The sequence below is a fragment of the Erythrolamprus reginae genome, chromosome 2 (genome assembly GCF_031021105.1).
Source record: "Erythrolamprus reginae isolate rEryReg1 chromosome 2, rEryReg1.hap1, whole genome shotgun sequence".
Classification (NCBI taxonomy): domain Eukaryota; kingdom Metazoa; phylum Chordata; class Lepidosauria; order Squamata; family Dipsadidae; genus Erythrolamprus; species Erythrolamprus reginae.
Genome location: NC_091951.1, coordinates 229,807,586 through 229,834,134, shown reverse-complemented (window position 1 = coordinate 229,834,134; position 26,549 = coordinate 229,807,586). Strand labels below are relative to the sequence as shown.

Below are 26,549 nucleotides of genomic sequence, written 5' to 3'. Positions count from 1 at the left end.
AATTAAAGAAAATTGAGCTACTTGCCTAATCTGCTATCATACTGAACCTTGCGGTTTCAGTACAAAACCTTAAAATGTTACTGTGATCGTCAAGAAATAATGCTGTCTATCATTTGTCCTTTTTGTGGGTATTCAAATAATGTGACTTAATCAACTGAAAAAGAGTCCAAGCACCTATTTGAAAACTTATCTTGGTCGGTAAGCCACTCCCACCCAGTCACTGTAACAAGGAGAAAGAAAAGGTAACAGAAACAATTAGGGCTATGAATCTTGTAAGTTCCCTAAATATATATGAGGAAGGGAGGAATAGAGAAACAAAAAGAACTCAATGGTTAAGAGATAAATTCAGAAAACTTTTAATTTGTCAGCCCAAGGAAGAAGGCAGTGGCAATAGACAGTGTTTAAATTAAATATGACAAGTTTAATGTAGAAGTTCCATTCTGAGAAAACTCAAATAGCAGGTAGCATACAAATGGAGGAAGAATATGTTAAAGTGACAGCATTCTTTGGGTTGGCATGTAATAATCCCAGCTTTATATCAAATGACTCTTCAAACAAGCATGTTTAGGATTGCAACCATAAAGGTTATTCATTTTGGCCTATTAATGCTAAACCTTTCCCAAATAAGCTACAATATCGTGTGTTTACCCCCCCAAAATTAAAAGCATAGAGTGCATGGTATAAAGTACGGATATCCCACTCCACTGACATTACCCTGTGTTGACATCCTTCAGTCTCAAAAGACCATGGTATCATGCTCTGAATTCCCCACTGACATAGTTAAAAGTGATTAAAACATATTTGAAGCTCAAAAAAAAAATAAAGGGAACACTTATACAATGCAATATAACTCCAAGTAAATCAAACTCCTGTGAAATCAAACTGTCCACTTAGGAAGCAACATTGATTGACAATCAATTTTACATGCTGTTGTTCACATTCAACTTTGTACAAAAGTATTCAATGGGAAATTTTTTTTGTTCATTCAGATCTAGGATGTGTTATTTGAGTTTATTTTTTTGAGCAGTATATATAAAACATTTTTGCTGATAATGAAAAGGAAATATGTTACATCTTTAGATTATAGTTGTCGGCTATATGCACATTTTTAATATTTTGTCTATGGGTCCCCCCACCCATAGACAAAACATTAAAAATGTGCATTAAAAAGGACAAATGGTTGTAATGATTTTTAGATAAGATCTAAAAATTATGAAGTAATGCAACCTATACAGTAATTCAGTATCTCTATCATGCCCACAATGTCTCTATTTTTTAACCACAAAGAAGATAGATATTTAAGACTTATATTCTGTTCTCATCCCAGATGAGTAGCGAAACGTCTTCATGGAAAACCAAAGAAAGTCCAGTTGCCTCTTGAAAAAAAGACATCTTTGGGACAACCGTGACACCGATGATCGGGAATTTCCATAAACCGAGGTCTCCAACCTTGGCCACTTTAAGCTTGGCGAACTTCAACTCCCCAGCTTTCCTGGCTGGGGTATTTTGGGAGTTGAAGTCCGCCAGGCCTAAAGTGGCCAAGGTTGGGACCCCCTACCATAGACATTTGTTTGCGTTTCTCAAGAAATCTCCCAAATGGTAGACCGTCCCTTAGCCGTGACCTGACCCGGAACAGCTTCCTTCGCATTTCATCCCGCTCCACAACTCCTCACTTGTTCTCCCACCCCCGCGCCCAGACGTCACCGGAAAAACCCGCCGGCGGGCCGGAAGTAGCCAAGGGCGGAGAGACGCGGAGCTCCGCGCTTGAGTGGCTCGCTCGCTCGCTCGCCATCTTTCTCGCTGTTGGGGGGGGGAGACGTCTGCGCGGCGACGGCGACGACTTCCGGCGAACGCTCCCGAGCGTCGGTTGCCGCTCTCATCCTTTTTCCGTCCCCCGCGCAACCTCTCCAAGCGCCTTAAAGGATGGAATATAGAGGCATGGCGCGCAGGCGGCACAGGGACGAGAATGACGGTGAGTCGGGAGGGAAGGGGATGCGGGGGGGGGGGCAAACCTCCGTGGGGCCGACTTGAGCCCGCGCCGTGGCTGCTCCGGGGACGGCTCGGCGCTTCCATAGGCATTTCTAAGGGAGGAAGCGCGGTAAATCATGGCGGCATCCCCATCGCCTCCGTTCATCGCCGTTTGGAAAGAGTCAGAAAGCATCCGGACTGTCGGTCGGGGCCAGTTGGAGCTGTGCTGGGGTCGGCCAAGTCACAATTGGGCGGGGGTGGTGGTCAGCTCAATTATGGTCGTTAAGTCGAAGACAGCTGCTCATTTAACCGCATAAGGCGCCTTTAACCCAGATTACAAAATTAGAATGTAAGGGAAGGGTGATTATTAGTGTAAAAGTGTATACCAGGGGTAGGCAAAGTTGGTCCTTCTATGACATGTGGACTTCATCTCCCAGAATTTCTGAGCTAGCATGATTGGCTCAGGAATTCTGGGAGTTGCAGTCCACAAGTCTTAGAAGAGCCAACTTTGCCTACTCCTGGTATAGAATAGAATAGAATAGAATTTTATTGGCCAAGTGTGATTGGACACACAAGGAATTTGTCTTGATGCATATGCTCTCACTGTACATGAAAGAAAAAGATACATTTGTCAAGAATCATGTGGTACAACACTTAATGATTGTCATAGGGGTCAAATAAGCAATGAAGAAACAACAATGAAGTTGTGTATACCAACAATTAAAGGATAATAATAATAATAATAATAATAATAATAATTATTATTATTATTATTATTATTATTATTATTTATTAGATTTGTATGCCGCCCCTCTCTGAAGACTTGGGGCGGCTCACAACAGTAATAAGAAACAGTGTAACAATGGGACAAATCTAATAATAAAAAATATATAAAAACCCCAACAATTAAAAACCATAGAGCACATACATACCAAACATGAAATATAAAAAGCCTGGGGGAGATGTCTTAGTTCCCCCATGCCTGGCGATAGAGGTGGGTCTTGAGTAACTTGCGAAAGATAAGGAGGGTGGGGGCCGTTCTAATCTCCGGGGGGGGGGAGTTGGTTCCAGAGGGCCGGGGCCGCCACAGAGAAGGCTCTTCCCCCTGGGGCCTGCCAAATGACATTATTTGGTCTACAGGACCCGGAGAAGGCCAACTCTGTGGGACCTTATCGGCCGCTGGGATTCGTGCGGTAGAAGGCAGTTCCGGAGGTATTCTGGTTCAATGCCATGTAGGGCTTTTAAAGGTTATTACCAACACTTTGAATTGTGGCCGGAAACTGATCGGTAGCCAGTGCAGACCACGGAGTGTTGTGGAAACATGGGCGAATCTGGGAAGCCCCACAATAGCTGGCGCGGCCGCATTCTGCACGATCTGAAGTTTCTGAACACTTTTCAAAGGTAGCCCCATGTAGAGAGCGTTGCAGTAATCAAACCTTGAGGTGATGAGGGCATGAGTGACTGTGAGCAATGACTCCCTGTCCAAGTAGGGCTGCAACTGGTGCACCAGGCGAACCTGGGCAAACGCCCTCCTCGCCACAGCCGAAAGATGATCTTCCAATGTTAGCTGTGGATCGAGGAGGACGCCCAAGTTGCGAACCCTCTCTGAGGGGGTCAATAATTCCCCCCCCCCAGGGTAATGGACAGATAGATGGAATTGTCCTTGGGAGGCAAAACCCACAGCCACTCCATCTTGTCTGGATTGAGTTTGAGCTTAATGGTGATGAATACTTTAAAAAGGAAAAAAAACTATCATAACAGATGGGATACTGTAAGAATGTAACAGGTTAGCAATATATTATCAGTCTGGTTAGTATAAAATTTTAGCAGAATTAAAATCACCCAAGGGAAGGTTTAGCAATGATGGCGAACCTTTTTTCCCCCGGGTGCAGAAAGAGTGTGCGCGCATGCTGTTGCGCATGCGAGAGTGCCCATACCCATAATTCAATGCCTGGGGAGGGTGAAACAGCTTCCCCTGCCCCATTGGAGGTCAGAAACGGCCTGTTTTCCAATTTCTGGTGGGCCCAGTAGGCTCGTGTTTCGCCCACCCCAGGCTCCAAAGGCTTTCCTGGAGCCAGGGGAGGGTAAAAAAATGCCATTCCCCTTCCCCCTGGAGGCTCCCTGGAAGCCAAAAACACCCTACCAGAGCCACTGTGTGAGCAAAAAATCAGCTGACCAGCACACACATGCACATTTGAGCTGATCAAGGACAATGGCTTGTGGGCCAGCAGATATGGCTCCACGTGCCACCTGTGGCACCCATGCCATAGGTTCGCCATCACTGGTTTAGAAGGAGAGAGAGGAAGTAGGTGGAGAGAGAGGTAGAGCTGGGGTGGAGAGCGGAAGGAAAGAAAGAAGGAAGGAGAGAGGATATAGAACAGTGGTTCTCAACCTTTCTAATGCTGCGACCCCTTAATACAGTTCCTCATGTTGTGGTGACCCCCAACCATAAGTCTAGCGCCAGTGCTCCCAACAGAGCTGTAAGCTGATTGGCAGGAAGGTCAGAGGGAAACCCCCACTGTAAACGCCTGATTGGTCAGATTGTAAAAATATGTTCCAAGGCACCAGAATGGAAGCTTTAATTCCTAACACCTTAGGAAATTTGTCTTTTCCCGTGGTCTTAGGTGACCTTTGTGAAACTGACCACCAGCTTGAGAACCACTTGTTTAGAGGGAGAGAGAGGAAGTGGGAAGAGAGAGGTAGAGGCAGGGTGTAGAGAGAAGGTAGATAGAAGAGATGGAGAGAGTAGGAAAGGAGTGAGAAAGAGAAACATGAATATAGAGTACAGTAATAATTTTACTAAGATGACAAAGAGGTTGAATATGTGTTAAGTGAGCTTAACAACTTTCCTTGCCCCATTTTTTAAGCGAATCGCTGCGGTCGTTAAATTAGTCACATGGTTATTAAGTGGAATGTGGCTTCCCCATTGACTTTTGCCTGGCAGAAGGTCGCAAAAGGGATCTCATGTGGCATTGGGATGCTACAGCTGTCTCGCAAATAAAAAGCCAGTTGTCTAGCATCTAGATTTTGATTGTGTGACTACGGGGAGGCTGGTTGCAAGGGTAAAAAACAGTCGCAAGTCACTTTTTTTGTTGTGCTGTTATAACTTTGAAGAGGCACTAAAACAACTATTGTAAGTTGAAGACTATCTGTATTGAAGAGAAAGTTATTTTCACCCAGGGTTATGTTTTTATTGTCATCAGAAACAGAGATGAATGCCAGAATAAAAACCAGGTGGCAGTGTCCTGAGTGGATATGGAAGACCTTTCTCTGAATGGCTTAGAGGCCTTCTTTACTGATCTGAAACTTTTATCTTATAACACCCCAGTTTCTGGAATGTTTATATGTGCAAATAGATGCCAGTGTTCCAATGTATGGAAACCACTGCAGGTTTCTATGTGAGATTAGGAACAAAAACAATTATGGTTAGTCACAAAGTCAGAGAGATGCTTAGACTGTTTTTGCCATTTTCCCCCTCTTACTGAGTCTTCCCAAGGACCCGTTTGTTTAATAATATTGAAAGTATCATTGTAAGCTACTCCATGTAAAACTGGTATTGTAGTTGACTGGTGGTGTCAATATTGATGGTTTTCAGGTGGTGCTCCAGATATTTTAAAATTGCATTCAAGGTTCCTATTGTTGGTAGCAGCTTTGTTTTCTTTTGCCACCATTATTCTACTTCTATTTGCAGGTCTTAATTTTTTAATATATATTTCTCAGTTTCTCCAGGTATTGCAACATCCACAGTCGAGATTTGTTTTGGACCGATCAACAGTTGTTACGCCTGGGATGTTGTGTGGCAGTTATTATGGTTGGTTGCATAGTCAGCCAGATGTTTAGATTGGTTTTTGTTGTTACACACTTTTGAGCCTGGAATTAGTAGTATGGATATTCTGGGAAAAATTGAACTGGAGTGAAGAATTGCTTAAAAGAAATAAAAATGTGATTGCACAATTTTCTGATATGTAAATTTCTGACCCAACTGATATGCCCTTTGGTGGATGTAGATAGTTGTACACTGTTGTAACAATAAATATGTTAGGGTCGCACTCTTTCTAAGTTTGAGAATGAAAGAAAATAACCTTTAGCATATGGCAGTGATGGCGAACCTTTTTTCCCTCGGGTGCCGAAAGCACATGTGCACACACTGTCACACCTGCGCGAATGCCCACACCCACAATGTCTCCCCTTCCCCTCCCCGGAGGCCCTCTGGAGGCCAGGAACAGCCTGTTTCCCAACTTCTGTTAGGGCCGGTAGGCACATGCATGATGGAGCTGAGCTAGGGCAACAACATATTGCTCCGCATGCCACCTGTGGCACCTGTGACATAGGTTCACCATCACTGGCATATGGCATTCAGAGGCCATATTACATACAGTGGGTTCTTCCCAGCACTTGGACCGTGATTTCCCATGCATTTGATTTTCTGGCATTAGTTATGAAGAGAACAGACACTTCCATTTCTGAGCACATTTCAGGAATATATCTAAGCTTAACATTTATTCCCAAGTGAGTACAGTCATAATTGGTTGTTTGCCCTTTTTGCAACTGGGTGCTGGGGCTTTGTGTTACCTATGTTCAATTGTTACCATTCCCTTCTCCCACACATGCATATATAACCTGATACGGAAATGAACTGCAGGACTTTTTTCTTTTTCTTCAGTTCCCTCTGGATAGCTATGGTGGGTGGCATAACTGATTGTTCAAAACAAATGAGCTAAGTGAAAGAATTTGATTTCCCATTCCATTTCATGGTTGACATCCAAGGAGCTGTTGTGTACTTGCAAATAATTGCAAAAAAAATGTTGGCAAACAACTTCAGGTCATCTCATGGATAAATAATACTAAGTTCAATTTTATTTGGTCAAAAGTAAGATGTATCTCCTTTTTTTAAGGAGGGAAATGCATAATATATATCATGTACCGTAGTTAGATATTCATAGTAAATAATGTGGGTATAATACTCATAAATAATGAGATAACCAAGAAACCTAGCTTATGACTGTAGAGCCAAAAAGTAAATTATTGCAACTTTTTCAACCTATGGAGGTGTGGGCAAAATGAAGGGGAAAATGTTGTTTGTTGCTTTCTGAGAAATTTAAGCTACAGCCCTCTTGCCAACAAGCGTTTTCTTTTATTCATTCTGTTCAACCAAGAGATAAAAATATTAAAAGTTTATAATTCTATGCATAAAAGTATTATTTCCCTTTTGTAACAGCAGAGAGATTTGTCTATTGAGTATGAATGCTTGTTCTGTTGCAAAGAGATGAGCATGCTACTTGAAAGATTCTTAAACCTATTGTAATGATTTTAACTATCAGCTTAACAAATGCAAATCATACACTTCTTTGGAGGAATAGTAGCAACCAATATAATGTTAATGCTAAATCCTTCTTGGACAAATTTCCTTTGCTTGGTGACAGGGTTGAATATAAGTGAGCTTTCCCAGTACCCAATCTACTGTAAAATTTCCTTCTGGAAAAATATCCCAAAATGCTTTGTTAGCTTCAGTAAAGACAAGATCAATTTTTGGGCTGTGCTGCTCAAGATTTATGCAAATGTAGGGCACTTATCGGCAATTCCTTATTTATTCCAATTTATATATGGCTGTAAGAAAGCTATTGTGTTTCTCTTATTCTTTTAAAATCATAAAATAATGTTTTATAACAACATACTAAACCTGGGATCGACAAACCCAGGCGCCTGGTCGCCAGTGGCGCCTAGAAAATGTTGTCTGGCGCCTAGAAAATGTTGCCTGCTGTACTGTATGTATAGTATACAGTATATTTTTCCCGCCTTGTGTTTACGCCCAGAAATGGTACATCTTGGCTTCCGTAGCTCCGCCCATCAACCTCGGAGCGAGCTGCTTTCCCAGCGTCCCCTGCGCTTGCGTGCGTCTCTCCCTCCCCCCCTTGCCTCCATTCCGCCTCCTACTCGAACCCCTTCACTCCCCCCCCACCGCACACAGACGCTCCGATCTTGGCCGCTCACCCGCCTTCGGAGAGAAGCGGAAGCCCCTCCCCTCCCGGCGTGAGGTTTTGTTCATTCCTCCTCCGGCCGCGTGCGCGGTGACTTCCGACCAGTAACCCCTCCTCCCCCCTCCCCCCCTCACCCGCGTCCCCAGCCCGGTCTCCCTTTCCTTCTTCTCTGTTTCGGTTTCTGACTAACGGTCTCCCCTCGGATCCCGACGGGAGTACAGCAGAGCCGGCTCGGCGGAGCCAGGCCTGCGCCGGGGGGGAGGGGGTGAAAGCGATGTCAGGTGGAGACTCGGCAGCTGCCGCGGCCTCCCCTCAGCCGTTGCCCTTCTCGCTGCCCAAGCCTCCCCCCCTGATGCAACTGAACCCCGGCGAAGGCGTGCGTCCTGTGGGACCTCCCGGGCCGGAACAGTCGCCGAAAAGCGCTCGCATGGGTGGCCGGCCGGACTGGCCTGCCGGGAAACCCGTCAGTCTTCTGGCGCCTCTCCTTCCGCCGCGCGGGGAACCCGAACCGCTCCTTCCCTTCGGGCCAGTAATCTCAACCACACCGGACTACGGTGTGGTTGAGATTACTGCATTGGCTCATCATTTTCGTAAACAGCTATCTCCACCTGAAAGTGATGACCAATGCATTCACTCACTCCTCAATGAGTGGTATGAGTTTAAGGTCCTTGGAAAAGGAAAGAAACTGTGTGAGCTTCTGGATTTGGCACTCTCCAACACCGAGAGATTTCCAGTTCTGGGAAACCTGTTGTCGATTGTAGCGGTGCTCCCTGTCTCAACCTCATGTTGTGAAAGACGATTTAGTTTGATGAACATGGTCAAAAATAAATTCAGATCAAGGATGCAAGAAGAAAGTTTAAGTGACTTGTTTATGATCACCATGAATGGGCCATCTGTGAAGGCGTTTGATCCTGCCAAGGCTGTGGACCACTGGTACTTCAGCTCTAAAATCACAAGGCATGTTCATGGCCACAAAACGCAAAGTGAAAAACACTAGAATGTTGCCTAAAATCTAAAATATCAAAATATAATATTTATTATCTTTAAAAGTAAAATGTTGTTTATAACGTTTGTAATGTTTTTTTTGTTAAATTAAAAACCAAGTTTGCTTAAAAAAAATTCTGGCTCCTAAATTTTTTGGCTGGCTCCTAGATTCTGAACAACTTTGTCGACCCCTGTACTAAACTATTAATATTAGAGCCAATTTAGTACAGTGGGTTTTTTAAAAGATTTTTTTTACCATCTTTACATAAACATCCATACCTACACCATAATATCAAAACATACCGTATTTTTCGCTCCATAAGACGCAGTTTTTTTCCTCCCAAAGTAGGATGAAAAATCAGCCACGTCTTATGGAGCGAAGATGCAGGCGGGGGGGGGGGAGGCGCTGGAGCAGAGGGGGGGGCGGCGATATACTCATCTGGAGACCGCCGCCTCTGTCGCCGCCTCTCCTCTTCCCAACCCCGAAGAGAGCCGCGCCTTTCGGCACCGGAGGAGCGTTGGCGGTTCCGAGCCTTTGGGAAGGCTACGGGAATCGCTTCAGGAGGCGGGGAGGTCTCGAAGCACCATTCACCGTGTCTTCGCCTCCGCGCGCCGCCTCCGCCCGGCTGAAAACAAAATGGCTCCAAAAGTCGGCTGGGCTCCCGGGAGGCGGTGCGCGACTGTTTCCTCTTCGCTGCAGAGCCACACGGAGGCGAAGACACGGTGCCCGGCCACGCTCCGCCTCCCGGGAGCCCAGCCGATTTTTGGAGCCGTTTTGTTTTCAGCTGGGCTCCCGGGAGGCGGAGCGTGGCCGGGCACCGTGTCTTCGCCTCTGCACGCCGCCTCCGCCCGGCCGAAAACAAAACGGCTCCAAAAGTCGGCCGGGCTCCCGGGAGGCGGTGCGCGACTGTTTCCTCTTCGCTGCAGAGCTGCCGGGCAGAGGCGAAGACAACGGCGCCCTCCACTCTCTCTCCCTCTCTCTCTCTCTCTTTTTCTCTCTGTTGCTGGCGTGGTGAACGAGAGAGAAAGAGAGAGAGAAAGAAAGGAGGGGAGAAAGAATGAGAAAGAAAGCGAGAAAGTAAGCAAGAGAGAAAGACAGGGAAAGAAAGCAAGAGAAAGAGAAAGAGAGGGGGGAAGAAGGGGGAGGGAAAGACATAGAGGGAGGGAAGGAGGGAGAGAGAAAGAACAAAAAAGAGGGAGGAAGTAAGTGAGAAAGGAAGAGGGATGGAGAGGGAGGGAATGAAAGATGAAGGGAGAGAGAAAGGGGGAGGGAGAGATAGAAAGGAGGGAGAAGGGGGTAGTTAGGGAGAGGGAAAAGGAAGGGCTTGGAGAAAGGCAGGGGGAAAGAAAGATAGAAAGGAAAGAGGGAGGGAGAGATAGAAAGGAAAAGGGGAGGGAGGAAAGAGGGAGGGAGAGATAGAAAGGAAAGAGGGAGGGAGAGATAGAAAGGAAAGAGGGAGGGAAAGATAGAAAGAAAAGAGGGAGGGAGAGATAGAAAGGAAAGTGGGAGGGAGGAAAGAGGGAGGAAGACATAGAAAGGATAGAATTATGGATGCAAGAACTTGCTCATGTGTGATAGCTACTTTTTGGCTCAAAATATTTTTGTTCTATTTTCCTCCTCTAAAATCTAGGTGCGTCTTATCAGCAGGTGCGTCTTATAGAGCGAAAAATACGGTACATAATTATACATCTCTGTCCAAAGTGCCATAAACAAATATCCTCAGTTGTAGAGATCCTATAGTAAATATCCTAAATTTGTAGTGTATATTTCATATTACAGCCCTCCTCCCTCCCTCTCTTCCCTATTTCCTATTTCCCTCCTCCCTGTTGTGGTTAGCTCTGGCCCAGCTCCTGCCCCAAGGACTGTGGATGTGGGGGAGATATCCACATGCTGCAGGCCTATTTTGCCCCCCCCCCTGGAATCTGATGATGAAGGCTCCTCTGACCAAGAAGACATGAATGACAGGGAGGAGGAGAGTGTGGCAGACAGCTCAGAAGGAGATCAATTATCTAGCTCCTCCTTGGATTCAGAACAAGAGTTAATGATACAGCCACGCATGTGGAGAGCAATGCATAGGCAACAACAACTGAGAGATTATTATTAAAGAAAATTAGGCCACCTGTGGTTGGGTGGGGCTGTGGTAATTAGTGAGGCTGCTATAAATAGCAGCCTGTGGGTTTGGCCATTGTGGAGGATTATCTGATCATTGTGTTTCGTGACTGCTTTACTGACTTTGACCTTTTGTGTGCTGATTTTTTTCCGCTTTGAAACTAAACCAGAGCAAAGTGTGTTTCACTTTGTGAAAGAAGGACTGTGAATTGCCTCACAGCTGCAAACTAAGTATCACAGAGCTGATAAGGGACTTGCACAAATTACCAGTTTGTTTGGAGACCAGTGCTCTTTGCTATACCAAAAGAGGGCTTAGTTTAAGTGAATTTTCATTATAAAGAACATTGTTTTGAATTTTCAAACGTGTGTGTGTGTGTGTCTGAAGTTTGTACCTGTGAATTTTTGGGAGGAGTCTACCAGAGAGCCCAACAGAACACTCCCTCTTCCCCTTCCTTTCTAGTTCCTCCCTCTTATCCTTCCCTGAGTACCTCCAATAATTTTATAGTTAACAGACAAGCAATTCAAAACCCTAAATTCATATCAACATTGGTGCCACTCTTAAACTTATATTTTCCCTTATCCATGTGTGTGTGTGTGTGTGTATGTATATATTTCTAGATATATCTACTGTTATTCTCATGCTGCCTCCTTACCTCCTATTTTTGTTACCTGGGTCTACCAGCTTTAATTTTCAATTTTCTTCCAAATCAACTGCTATAGATTATCTTCCAGAGACATTCATTATCTCTTTTGCCCCTTAATTTTAGGACATACTCCTCCCTTAACTCAATTTATATCTTTACTCATGATTTTTTTTATTTTGTCATTTCTAAATGCTCTAAATTTCTGATCTCTTTTCCCATGTCATATTTCCCTTTCAACTTTATTACTCTTTGAAGTAATCTCTTTGTATTTCAGTCCAATCCAGTTCAAAATCCCCTTATCTTTTATCACCAAAACAGTGCACCATCAAGCACGCTAGCACAACACACACTGCTTTCAAATCATTTCAAGTTCCTAGTTATCTTCTTATGGGCAAGGTCAGTCTCCAGATGTCAGCTGCAACAGTCTGTTGCAATATTTTCTTTTAACCAGCAGATGCCATTATGTTCCCAATATAACAAAATTGTTCTTTCACAAAAGTCTCGAATGTATTTTAAATCAACTTAGCATTTATAAGATATTTTCTTCAAATTCTTCATTCTTTTTCAGTCTCGTTAACTTCCACCAAGTCCAATTATAAAGACATCCTCAAATTTGGACTTTTAAACTTGTTACTTTAATTGTCTCTATGGTATTTCCAAGAGTCTTGTTTGTCTCCTTTTGAATTTTAAATTGTCATTAAAACACCCAGCTTCAGTACCAGTACTTCTTCACCTCTCTCCAGCACAAACACTTAGATCTTGTCACCCAGGCAACCCATGATCTTTCCATTTCAATCGTTCCAATCATGGCTGTCCCAGCTAATGGCGACAGAGTCGTCTTCCACAGCTGCTGGCCAAGAGGCTGGTGTTGCCTCCCTTGGGGCTTTGAAAGCCCCTGACCACCGACTGGTGCCTATCTTTTTCAATGTCCTTCCAGGGCGTATCTGATCTGGTTCCACTCTGGTTCCAGATCTCCAAACAGCTGGGATTCAGGGTTCCCCGTGGAGCACAGGAGACACCCGTAGTGCTGTGATGTTGGCCACACCTCTCCCTAGTGTAGTGGCTAAGGCATCAGGTTAGAAACTGGAAGATTATGAATTGTACAGTACAGCTAATCCTTGAGTTATGACAGTTCACTTAACAACCATTCAAAGTTATGAACTAGAGCTCCTCCAAGTACTTACGACCAGTCCTGAAGTTACGAATATTGCAGTGCCACTGCCAACATTCACACATGAATTATGGTAGAGGTGCTGCAGCATTCGCCCTGCCTATTCCCCCCCACACATCGGGTCTCCATAGCCGTTGGGCCTGTGGAGATTCACTTACCTTGTGACGATCTAGTGAGCCATTGGTTCCTTTGCCTGCTTCTGGGTATTTGCAGAGAACAGAGGCCTAAATATCACGCTACTGATCTTGCACGATGTTGCACTATAATAATTTAGGCCTCTGCTCTCTAAACCGAGACCTGTACTAGATCTGGCCGAAGAGCATTTGCAAACCGACAAGGCTTTGTGGCAGTGATATTGCTTTGCTTCAAGCCTCCCATTGCCTTGCAAGCCTTTCACACTGTTCCAGTCTCAGTGAGAAGAAGAAACCAGTGGGAGGCTGGAAGCAAGGCAATTTCGCTGTCCTAAAATCCTGTTGGCTTGCAAGCACTCTTCGTCCTGAGACTACAAGCAGGCAGTGTCATTTTGTGGCATTTTGGTTGGTGGTGTGCCTCAGGATTTTGTAAATGTAAAAAATGTGCCGCGGCTCAATAAAGGTTGGAAATCACTGCTCTAGACTAGTGATGGTGAACCTTTTTTCCCTTGGGTGCCGAAAGAGGGTGCACGTACATTATCGCACACGCGTGAGTGCCCACACCCATAATTCAATGCCTGGGGAGGGCGAAAACAGCTACCCCCCTCCAGGAGGCCCTTTGGAGGCCATTTCTGGCCTGTTTCCCAACTTTTTGTGGGCCAAGTAGGCTTGTGTTTCACCCTCCCCAGGCTCCAAAGGCTTCCCTGGAACTGGGGGACGGTAAAATCACCCTCCCCCAGCCTCCCCGAGGCTCTCTGGAAGCCATAAATGCCCTCCCAGAGACTCTGTGCAAGCCAAAAATCAGCAGGCCAGCACACACATGCACGTTGGAGCTGAGCTAGGGCAACGGCTCGCGTGCCAGCAGATACGGCTCCACATTCCACCTGTGGCACCCATGCCATAGGTTCGCCATCACTGCTCTAGACAATCTCCGAGAATCATACACGATTGGATGGAAGAAAAAGCAATTGGCACTGTTAGACTGTAAATGAAGTGTGGATAGAAGAATCCATGTGATCTGCATGGGCTTCCGCAGACATTACAGTAATACACCGTGGAAGACGAAGGGATCTTTGCAGCAAATGTTTTCATTTCCAAGTGACTAGATTGATTAAAATTGTATATGCCCTACTTAGCTACTGGACCTTGAAAAGTCATGTGAAGGCTTGCATATTCCCTGATGCTTTCTTGTAAATATGGAGAACTCTAAAATGTGTTATATGTAGGTTTAGTTATTCTTCCTTTTTCATCTTCGCTTGATTGGGTTAGGGCTCCTTTTCTCCTAGCTTTAAACCAAATGTTGAGTACACGTAAAGGGTTATTTATTTATTAGAGTTGGAAGGGACCTTGCAAGTCATCTAGTCTAAACCGCCCCCCACCCCTGCTCAAGCAGGAGTTCCTATACCATTTAAGAACAGATGGCAGTCCAATCTTTCCTTGAAGGTCACAAGTGCTGGGGCTCCCACAACCTCCGCTGGCAAGCTGTTCCGCTGGTTGATCACTCTCACTCTCAGAAAGTTTTTCCTCGCTTCCGGGCTGAATTTCTCCTTGGTCAGCTTCCATCCATTATTCCTTGTTTGGCTTTCTTTAGAAAACAGCCTGCCCCCCCCCCCCCTCTGTGGCAGTTCCTGATTCCTTAGTTTGTATTTTCTTGCTTAATTCTCTCTCCCCCCCCCCTCATTTCCCTTCTCCAGAATCCCCTTTTTCTTTGGAGTGTGTTAGTGTATATGACTGGTACCAAATGTGTAGCTTTTTACTTTGGCTTTACATTTTTTAAAAAATAGCTTGTCTTGGGAATCTTTTTCCAAGTTTGTGGAGAGGGGTGGCATACAAATCTAATAAATTATTATTAAATTATTATTATTTTGGGAATCCTTTCCTGTAAATTACTCTTTTTGTAAAAAGGTGGCTTTTTTGTTTTCGAGTCCGGGATTTGATTTCCCCTTCAAAAATACAGAATACGTAGAATTAGAAGGAGACATTACAGTGAGCACCCTTTTATCTCCTGCCATTGCATTTTTAATGATGATGATGATAGTAGTAGCAGTAGTAGTAGTAGTAGTAGTAGTAGTAATACTTATTTCTTACTTCTTCAGTTGAAAAGATTCTGGTACAGCTTATAGGTCAGTTAAAAACAAAAAAGGAACAAGTGTTTCTTGTTTTCAATTAGTGTTGTAAAAAAAAGATAAAAAGATGGAAGAGGAGGAAAAAACAAATTTCTGTTACTATTAATTAACAAATCATTCTAGTCAGATTCCAGATAAAAATAATTTAAAGGGACAAAACTGTAGAACTGAACTGTGAATTTAAAAATCCTCTTTTTTGTAGGTAAACAATGGGATCATTGCAATGTACCGTCATATAATATGTCATTATACTGGAATAAATTGTGAAAATATGTATAAGTGCAGCCTGTTTGAATCTTACTATTGTACTATAATTGAAACAGCATCTCACACCTTAAATGGCACTTTATTTTTGCTCCTGAAACAGTGTTTCTGTTTTGTCTCACTGAAATAGAACAACCACACAAGAAAAGGAAAGTATCTATTGCAGAACGATTGGAATCTCTCATTTGCAAAGTGGGAGATAAGGTATGAAAGACTAGCATCTTCATATTTTTCTGGTTTCTTTGTGTGAGCATAATGTAAATATTGAAATGGGTGGGTGGGTGGGTGGGTGGGTGGATGGATAATGTTCAGTTTCAGCAGTCAATTCTATTCTACTTTATATTTCAGTTTTCTAATTAATAGTAAGAAAACATTACAGTGATGCCTCAATGCTCAGCATTCACTGGTTCCAGGAGGTGCGATGAGCACCAAAAAACAATGAATACCAAACAATTTTCCCCATAAGGAATATTGTAGTGAGTCACAAGGCATCCAACATCAACAAATTCTAGTTTGTCATTGAGTACCAAACAAACAAAGAGCACTAGGACAAAATTTTCACATCAAAATGTAATGAGTACTAAATTCGATGAGTTTCAAAGCAGTTGAGTGCTAAAGTATCATTGCCTGCTAAGTTGATCAGCTGTTCCTGGTGGACTGATTAGAGTTTTTCAATATTTTTATATTAGAAACTCTCGAGCATATAGATATTTATTACTCCGTGTCCTTGTTGAATTGCAGTCCTATCAATGCTCACTATATATGAATTTCTATTAATAATGCATTTTATCCATGTAAAATCTCAATAATTATACAGTTTGGCTTTAGTAGAGGAAAAAATATTTAAAAAGCCTGTAAAGAAGAAATGAAACAGAATATGACAAGGAGCATTGTGCCACAATTTTCTAGTGAGGGTAAGAAAATGAAAATAGTGTTTATTTGTTGACCAACCAAACGCTAAATACTGTATGTCTCCATTAGGCAAAAAATGAAATATAAGGTAATATCAGCAGGGCAAATAAATCCTAATCTGCCATTTTATTTAGTGCAATTAAAGTCTTTAATTTATTGAAGTCTTTATTGAAACTGCTGGGAGATCATTTTCATGAAACACAGTGAACTCATTCCTTAAATAAATAACATATAAACTACAAGACCAAATTAGAAGTGTGTAAATGAAATTTCAGTTATGAAAATTAATTTCCACTTTTTTGCTGCACAGGAATTGCTGCTGTTTTTGAAATATGTAAAAATAATGTATAAGGTTACCGTTGTATGACTATTAAATATTCAGTTACATAGTAATGGACCTATTATTAATCATCCCAGTTGTTAAAATCTCTGCTAACTGTATTCATATCTTTACATTCCCTTGATAAAGAAATTTTATTTTAATGTACAGCATTTAACAACTTACACTTATTTGTTTGTTTGTCTGTCTGTCTGTCTATTTATTTATTTATTTGTTTGTTTGTTTGTTTGTTTGATTGATTTGATTTGTATGCCGCCCCTCTCCGGAGACTCGGGGCGGCTAACAGCAACAATAAAGCAGTGTACAATAGTAGTCTGATGTTAGAAACAATTAAAAACCCATTAATATAAAAAACCAGACATACATACATACATACCATGCATAGAATTGTAAAGGCCTAGGGGGAAGAGGATCTCAATTCCCCCATGCCTGACGGCAGAGGTGGGTTTTTTATATGATTTTTAACCATGAATAAGGGTAACTTGAGTTCATCAAAGATTGCTGATAAAGCTTATCATACACCAACTAAAAGGAATCTTTCTTTCTCATCATTCAGAGCCATGAGAACAAAGAGGACCTAACTTTTTGAGTCTGCCCAACCTCAGAGCACCTATTTCCTCTTTATTATCAGCATTGGAACTAGGAAAGAAATGCACACATTTGCCTATATAAGGCAAGAGCAAATTTGTATTTATTCACTGGTCAATGGCATAGTTGCTTAGTTGAAGGGATGTGCTTCCTTTTCTTTAACTCTCTCCTTGAAAGAAGCTTCTCCATCTGAGGCAAACTTCAGGTGTGAAGGGATGATCCCGAGAGGTCATGCAGACCCATTTCCTAGGTTCAGAGCATTTCCAGTATTCAATTTTAATGAGATTCTACTTCATTAAAAGAAAAAAAAGAAGCCTCCCAAGAATTTGATAGATTCCTTTTGGCTGAGAAAACCTTCATCTCTTTAAATGTGAGAGAGGGAGAATTCCAAGGCCTTCTGTTGACACAGCAGAATCACTACCACACTCACTGCAGTCCATTCCACACGGAGGGAAAGGAAATCTTGATGTGATAATAATGATTTTAAAAAAAAATATTTTATTCCCTTTCAGAGTCGTTTCTCGTTGGAAAGCAGAATAGAAGGCTTGGCTGGAGTTTTGGAGGCAGATCTGCCAAACTACAAAAGCAAAATACTGAAACTCCTTTGCATAGTGTATGTATGCAAAAGATTTATGGAACTAGGTGATAATACACTACCGTACTTTACAGCAAAGGTTTTTAAATTTCCCTTTCCAAAGCATTTTTATGATATACAGTATATATATATATATACATATTGTATGTCTGCATATTTTATCCCGCTTCAATAATTTTTGAAACTTGGAAGCAATATGGGATAGTTAGGAGGGAGAGCAGAGAGGAGCAGCAATGTCAGACTAGTTCACTATTGCTGATCATTCAGGTTCAGTAACAGCAATACAATTCTCTTAATTGTTTTCTACAGCAATATGTTGAGCCGCGATTTGCAGTGCAAATTTACTCTGGAATTTTCATGAGAGTTTAAAGAAAGGATTGCTTTTTTTTCTGATCTGTTGCTCATTACACCTTCTCCTTTCAACCAATGACTTCTGTGCAAGGAACCCATTGCTGCCTCAGTCTGAAACTAAATTAAAATTTGTGATTGGGGGACAACATCAACACAGTGGAGGACTATTCATAATTATATACAACTGAGTTTGATTTCCCAGTTGGAATTGCAGTATTAACATTGGATGAAAACTGAATTGGCCCTAGCGGTATTTTTGTTTTTAATGTGGTATACTGCTGCTTCTCTAAAGGTATGCATCCCAAATAGCTTGAATTAACTCTAAATAGGAGTAACGAGATCACACTTTGATCAGAGTGATTGATTGATACTACTCTCTCTCTCCTTTATGAAAAAAACATCAGTGCACGTCTGTTACCACAGAAGATGACTATTTACACAACTCTCGTTGGCTTGCTGAATGCCAGAAACTACAATTTTGGTGGAGAGTTTGTGGAAGCCATGATAAGTCAGCTGAAAGAATGTTTGAAAGACAACCTGTACAACGAAGCTGTCTATTTAGTAAGTTGTTTTCATACCTTAGAGCACGGGTGTCAAACCCGATCTCATCAGGTGAGGTATCGTGACTTTTTTTGCCTTGGCAGAGCCAGGATGGGTGTGGCCTGTGGGTGACGCATCTGGCCCATCGCCCACCACTTTGACACCCCTGCCTTGGAGACTTTGCAGGTTATCTTTGACATATCCACAACTGAGACTTGAATTTCACTCATCACATTCTCGAGTGAATGTAATGTTCGATTAAGACATTAAGGGAATCATCACATGGCTGAATCTGACTTTATGGTCAGGTTTACCACAGCTGTTAAGCAAATGAAATGCTCAGTAAGCAGATTATGTGGTCAATTGAATACAGATTTCCCAATTAATATTTTTTGTTGGAAACTGGCTAGAAAGACTACAGCTCACGATCACATGACTGTAAGATGTTGCAGGTGGTCGAAAATGTGAGCTGGTTGTCTAATGCCCCAATTGAAATTTTACACGACCAATATGGATGGTATGACAGTTGTCAGCGTGGGGAAAAGAGAAACATCATAACTTTGAACCATCATTAAACAATTAGAACCTATACCTATGTTTAGATTGGTTTTCAGTGAATTTGAAGAGCTCACCATTTTACCTTATGGGCTGTAAAGATAAAAAATAGTGTAATTTTGTGTGATCATATAAAACTTTTTCACTAGTTTATTTCTTCTTATTTTGTCATTACAGCTCTGTAATGTGAACAGTGCCAGTTTTTAAGATCTCCTGATCTGGACTTCTGGTATTTTGATAATAAACCAAGTTTAAGTGTCTATTCAGTTGGATATTGGTCCTGGGATTCCTGTTACCCCAGTAAAAGATGCTGAAGCAGATACAGCCTAGGCTTCTGCAGGGTTCTTGCTTGGCCTGATGATATCTCTTGCTGGTCTGTGCTTTGAAATGGCTAAATGTTCTCTTTCCGCAGGTGCGCTTTCTTTCAGATCTTGTGAATTGTCACGTAATAGCTGCGCCCTCGATGGTAGCCATGTTTGAGAATTTCGTTAATGTGACACAGGAGGAAGATGTACCTCAGGTAAACAACAGTACCTTTGCTTCATACATAGAGAAATAAATTGCTGACATCAATTACTCTAATTTTTTTGCTTTTTTGTAATATGTCCCAAATTTCCTTTTTTTTTTTTCCTCTTCAAATGTTTTATTTTTCCTTGAAGACATTTTTCTTCTCATTTAAGAAGCTTCTTCAGTCGGAAATGAGTTGCTTTATGTGGAAGAAAAAAAGCATCTTTGGGGCAACTATAACCTGCATGACAGACAATTTTGTAATGTATTTGTACATGTGGCAAGCTTCTCCTCAACTTGTATTGCAACAAAACCCTAAATAGTAAAGGTATAAAAGTTTTTTTAATTTTTTTCTCCACCTTAAAACATACATAAATGGAAACACATATATAATTGTCTAACATATCTAAATGAATACACATATAGCAGACATATAATACATATAAAACGTCAATGGCTAACAATGTACAGTAATACCTCGCCTTATGAACTTACCGTATATACTCGAGTATAAGCCGAGTTTTTTAGCCCCAAAAATAGGCTGAAAAACACAGCCTCGGCTTATACTCGGGTCACCACACGAGGGCGCCATTGCTTGAGCCAGAGCGAGGAGGCACCAGCTTTTGTCCCCTCTGGCACGCCGTAGTTCCTCTCCCTAACTCAAGCAAAGAAGGCAGCCATTTGCAATGGTGAGTCGGATTAAAAAGGCCCCCTGCTGTCAGATTCTCCTCCCCCTCCTTTGAAAGGCTGTTTAAAAAATGGTATTTTGTGGTAGTTTCTGTCCTTGCTTGGATAGGATCTAATAATGTGTTATGAGGCAGAGCTAGACAGGAATTCTTTTTCTATCTGTCTATCTTTCTATTTTTCTATCTATCTATCTATCTATCTATCTGTATCTATTTCTTTCTATCTATCTATCTATCTATTTTTCTATCTGTCTGTCTGTCTGTCTATCTATCTTTCTATCTATATCTATCTATCTATCTATCTATTTCTATCTATCTATCTATCTATCTATTTTTCTGTCTGTCTGTCTGTCTATCTATCTTTCTATCTATATCTATCTATCTATCTATCTATCTATCTATCTATCTATCTATCTATCTATCTATCTATCTATTTGGTTTTCTATGCTGATAACCTCACAGCAGCTAATGCTGAAGCTCTTCTTTGGATACACTTATTTGTTTGTTTGTTTGTTTGTTTGTTTATTTATTTAATTGGATTTGTATGCAATCCCTCTCCAAGGACTCAGGGTGGCTCACAGCATATATAAAAACAGAACAATAATGTAAATCCAATTAATGATGAGAAGGAATCCAGTTTTGAAGGATTTTAACTCTTAGGTTTTAGCTTTGTTCCTGATCGAGCTACTTTTTTTACTTTTTAATTTATTGTTAATATTGTTAATTTGTTTACCCTCTTTTAAATTTACAGAGCTAGTTTACTGGTTTTCTTTAAAATAAATATTCTAAAACATGTCTCAATTAATGTAATTTTATTGTTTTCCATTTTTATAAGTTACCAGTAGCCACTGCATTTTCTAACCTCGGCTTATACTCGGGTCAATACGTTTTCCCAGTTTTTGTGGCAAAAATTGGTGCCTCGGCTTATACTCGGGTCGGCTTATACTCGAGTATATACGGTAATTGGTTCCAGGACGAGGCTCGTAAGGTAAAAAGTCCGTAAGATGAAACAATGTTTCCCATAGGAATCAATGGAAAAGCAAATAATGTGTGCAAGCCCATTAGGAAAATCCAAAACATTAAGGCTTTAAAAAAAGAAAAAGAAAAAAAAGCGGTGGGCAGATGAAGCTGAGGCGAGCGGAGTGGGGGGAGGGACAGCGAGAGGTGGCAAGAGGTGGCAGTCCCAACGAAGCAAGGCAAAAAGAGCCTCTCTTGAGGTCTGTGAGTCTCTGCCTCCCGTTTTTGTCCCCCCCACTGTGCTCATCTCCCCCACACCTTTCTCCTCTCTTGAGCTCCATGAGTCTTTGCCTGCCGTTTTTGTCCACCCCACTGTGCTCATTTTCCCCATGCAGTTTGTCGCTGGGATTCAAAGCAGCACTGGCAAAAGTGAAGGGAATCCCAGTGAGGGGAGCCTCAGGGAAATCCCAGCAATGCAAGAACAGGCGCTTTGGCTGGCAAAGGAAGTTCGGAGGCAGGGATTCCCAGGGAAATCCCAGCGCTTCGGGGCATCCCACCACCGACGGCTCAGGTTTGTAAGGTGAAAATAGTTTGGAAGAAGAGGCAAAAAAATCTTAAACATCAGGTTTGTATCACGAAAAGTTCGTATGAAGAGGGGTTCGTAAGATGAAGTATCACTGGATATATCAACCCTTCTTATACAGAAATTTAATAAATGATCCTAAAAGTCTATTTGCATTTCATTAATCATAACATAACTCCATCTATCTAACAATTAAGCTAATAAGGAAAAAAGTAACTTTAATCTAAATTAAAAACAAAACACAGAAAAAACAAAACTATAGAAAAAGTTACATATATCTTCTCCAATTCTAACATTCATGTCTATAAATCTTAAACTCCTTTAAATCAGTTACATAGTTATCTAATGATGCCCCCCTTTTCTTTCTGTCAACTAGGTTTCTACCATCCTTTCTCTTAATTCTTTAAATTAATTTCGAAATACGTATTTGTTTTATCTATTTTTTTATTTTCAATCCATTCATAAAATTTTCCTCAGATTTTAAGGTGGAGATTTTTTTATTTATTTTTATTTTTAAAAAGCTGTATACTGTACTCAAAGCCTAAACAGTAAGTTGAAACATTTGGCCATGTGCTCTCTGGTGTTGTTGTCACAGTCTTCCGTGGCTTTCAGGGACAACATAAGTACAACAGAATTAAAATGGTAATGTAGCCATGATTTGGTCAGACAAACAGGGTCCTTAACATTGTATCCTATCTCAATTTGAAGTCTGCAGTTCAAAAGATTTGCAATATAGCTCCTTAAACATTTCTAAAATCTAGATTTGTAGAAAACCTTTTAATCATATCTGTTGGGTTGATGCCTGATTCCTGACATCTTTGCCTGGACCAGCTTGGTTTCATTTACTCCACAGTGTAAGTGTACATGTTAAATTCAGTGAGACACAATATGTATAATAGCTCCTTGAAAATGCTTATGTAAATATTAAAGCATCGGCAGGGCATAAGAAAAAAAATGGGAGTTTACCCCCTATATTTTTTTCATTACTTTATATAGATTCAGCGTGTATTCTCCTGTGCACCTTTGTGCAGGCTATTTTAGAATTATCAAAATTAACCATCCATGTGCAGAAACTTGTAAACTTATTACTCTGGGCTCTTGAAGCTTTGTATCTGAATCATCATAACATAGAGTTAGAGTTGTGGAATCAGAAATCGTGCTTCCTGTAAAACTTGACTTGATTGTCCCAAGAACCAGAAGTATTTTCTAATTGTGTTTTGTCTGTATTTTTACTAACAGGTGCGATGTGACTGGTATGTGTATGCGTTTCTGTCATCCTTACCTTGGGTAGGGAAGGAGCTCTATGAGAAAAAGGATACTGAGATGGAGCAAATCTTATCCACTGTTGAAACCTATCTGAAGTAAGAAAATGAGAGAAAATGTAACTTTGCATCATTATGCCTAAATAGAGCATTAACACAGAACTTGTAGACTTCATAAATTTGCAGGGAATCCTATTTCCTGACTGTTAAATCTAGAGGTAATACATAACTTCAGGCTTTTCGGTGGAAACCAAGTTAGTTTTATTTCTTAAAAACAAAAACCCATCAGGATGGATTTGATTTAAATCAAGCTGATATAAATCACAATTTAAATCACTAGTAAAAAAGGCTTGATTTAAGTCAACTTTATTTAAATCATAATTTTTTTAAAAAAACTGTCATCTCGGTCCCACAGCAGCTCCTCCTCTGACCCGCTGTTGACTCACCAACAGCCCTAATATTGCAGAATCTACAGCCTCATGCTACATAACTAAGCTCCATTTCATGCTGAATAAACTAAATTATGAATGTATCGTAAATATAAAACTATCTTTGGATAGATTTTTACTCCAAAACCATTTTATTAAAATAAATTTGATAAGAATTTTTAAAAAATCCATATTTTTTATTATTATTTTTTTAAAAAAACATCGATTTTTATCCACCCTGAAAAGCACATTAAAAATGGTTCTGCATTCTTAGCATGGAGAAAGATGCTTCACAAGAATAATGATAAAATCCCCAAATATGTGAAAAACACATGCTCTATGTAGAAAATATAATTCTTTTCCATTGACCCTGAAGCAGAGGCGGGTTCCTTCCGGTTCGGATCAATTCGCCCGAACTGGCAGCAAAGTACTGATGATGGCACAATGACATCACAGAACCGGATTGGTCAGTTCTGGTTTCTGGGTACCACCATCTCTCTTTCTCTCTTTTCTTTTGAATTTTTTTGGAGGGTTTTTCCCCCCAGATTTTTTTTTTGGGGGGGATGCATAAACAGAAGCCAGGTTCCCAGCACTGCACATGCATCACTATCTGGTTTTTGGCTTTTCACATTGTTATTATTTTCCCATTATTTTCACTGCGCATGGACGTGTGAATCACTTGCCCATGAAGCATGACCCCTGCAGTGCAAGAGGAAGTGAACCGGCAGTGAGATATGTTAGAATCCACCTCTGCCCTGAAGGCAGAACTAAAACCAATGTGTGGGAATTCCTGGAAAGCAGTAAGCAGGTGTTGCTGCTTAAAAAGGGATCTGAAGTGATCACAGGGCTGACATTTTAAGTCTTTGGTTCTGTGATTTTACAGATGTCTTGATAAGTGGAAGCTAAACCAACTCGCCCTAAAACCTACATTATGTGTTGTCTGGTTTTAATATGATAGGGTTTTATCTATTTCTTTTTAAAATTAGATTTGTTTGACCACATTTGGAGTACTGTGTTCAGTTCTGGAGACCTCACCTACAAAAAGATATTGATAAAATTGAAGGGGTCCAAAGACGGGCTACAAGAATGGTGGAAGGTCTTAAGCATAAAACGTATCAGGAAAGACTTAATGAACTCAATCTGTATAGTCTGGAGGACAGAAGGGAAAGGGGGGACATGATCGAAACATTTAAATATATTAAAGGGTTAAATAAGGTCCAGGAGGGAAGTGTTTTTAATAGGAAAGTGAACACAAGAACAAGGGGACACAATCTGAAGTTAGTTGGGGGAAAGATCAAAAGCAACATGAGAAAATATTATTTTACTGAAAGAGTAGTAGATCCTTGGAACAAACTTCCAGCAGACGTGGTAGATAAATCCACAGTAACTGAATTTAAACATGCCTGGGATAAACATATATCCATCCTAAGATAAAATACAGAAAATAGTATAAGGGCAGACTAGATGGACCAGGAGGTCTTTTTCTGCCGTCAGACTTCTATGTTTCTATAATGTTTTTATCATTGTTGTGAGCCACCCCGAGTCCTCGGAGAGGGGCGGCATACAAATCTAATAAATTACTATTATTATTATTATTATTATTATTATTATTATTATTATTATTACATTAGTTAGAAACCAGGTTATTAAAAATGTATACAGATTGCCTTCGATATATGTCTAATCATTTAGCGACTGCCTCTCTGGAGAAACTTACAACCCCGTTCGAAAAGTTCCGATCCCCACCCCCAGAGTCCCTGAGTTGAAGTGCAAACCAATTATTCAGTAACCCTTAAAATGTTTATGTTCTTTTCTGGCAGACGGCGTCAGAAGACTCATGTGCCCATGTTGCAAGTTTGGTCCGCTGATAAACCACATCCCCAAGAAGAGGTGAATATGATTAGGGCTTGGAATTCCTATACTCACTTCCATCTGAAAAAACCAGGAATACTTTCCCATTAGAATAGAAAAGTCACATCCAACCATCTAATTCCCATTAGAATTAGAAAACACATCCATTTGAAGAAACCAGGAAGACTTTCCCATTAAAATAGGGTCAACCTCATCGACCATGGTATCCTTCTGCGCCGGCTGGAGGGGTTGGGAGTGGGAGGTACTGTTCTTCAGTGGTTCTCCTCCTGCCTCTCCGGTCGGTCGCAGTCGGTGTTAGTGGGGGGGTCAGAGGTCGACCTCTAGGTTACTCCCTTGTGGGGTGGCTCAGGGGTCGGTCCTCTCCCCCCCTACTATTTAATATCTACATGAAACTGCTGGGTGAGATCATCCAAGGGCATGGGGTGAGGTATCATCAATATGCAGATGATACCCAGCTTTACATCTCCACCCCTTGTCCAGTCAGTGAAGCAGTGGAAGTGATGTGCCGGTACCTGGAGGTTGTTGGGGTCTGGATGGGTGTCAACAGACTCAAACTCAACCCTGATAAGACGGAGTGACTGTGGGTTTTGCCTCCCAAGGACCATTCCATCTGTCCATCCATTACCCTGGGGGGGGGATTACTAACCCCCTCAGAGAGGGTCCGCAACTTGGGCGTCCTCCTAGATCCACAGCTCACATTAGAGAAACACCTTTCAGCTGTGGCGAAGGGGGCGTTTGCCCAGGTTCGCCTGGTGCACCAGTTGCAGCCCTACCTGGACTGGGAGTCACTGCTCACAGTCACTCACGCCCTCATCACCTCAAGGCTCGACTACTGTAATGCTCTACATGGGGCTACCTTTGAAAAGTGTTCGGAAACTTCAGATTGTGCAGAATGCACCTGCGAGAGCAATCATGGGCTTCCCTAAATATGCCCATGTCACACCAACACTCTGCAGTCTGCATTGGTTGCCGATCAGTTTCCGGTCACAAGTGTTGG

The 26,549-nt window shown here is 41.6% G+C and overlaps 1 protein-coding gene across 2 annotated transcripts in view; it reads left to right on the top strand.

Annotated features, from left to right (window-relative positions):
- Positions 1-1,644: 1,644 nt before the first annotated feature.
- The window catches only part of LOC139162165 (nuclear cap-binding protein subunit 1), a 46,778-nt gene continuing 21,873 nt past the window's right edge, over positions 1,645-26,549 (top strand). The window contains exons 1-7 of one of the 2 annotated variants that reach the window (XM_070742226.1): positions 1,645-1,972; positions 15,507-15,580; positions 17,729-17,829; positions 18,567-18,723; positions 19,670-19,777; positions 23,230-23,351; positions 25,501-25,570. In XM_070742226.1, the coding sequence (XP_070598327.1) occupies positions 1,924-1,972; positions 15,507-15,580; positions 17,729-17,829; positions 18,567-18,723; positions 19,670-19,777; positions 23,230-23,351; positions 25,501-25,570 (681 nt within the window). In that variant the 5' untranslated portion in view covers positions 1,645-1,923. Of the gene's footprint in view, positions 1,973-15,506; positions 15,581-17,728; positions 17,859-18,566; positions 18,724-19,669; positions 19,778-23,229; positions 23,352-25,500; positions 25,571-26,549 lie in introns of both variants that reach the window. The other variant, XM_070742228.1, reaches the window with a different exon arrangement.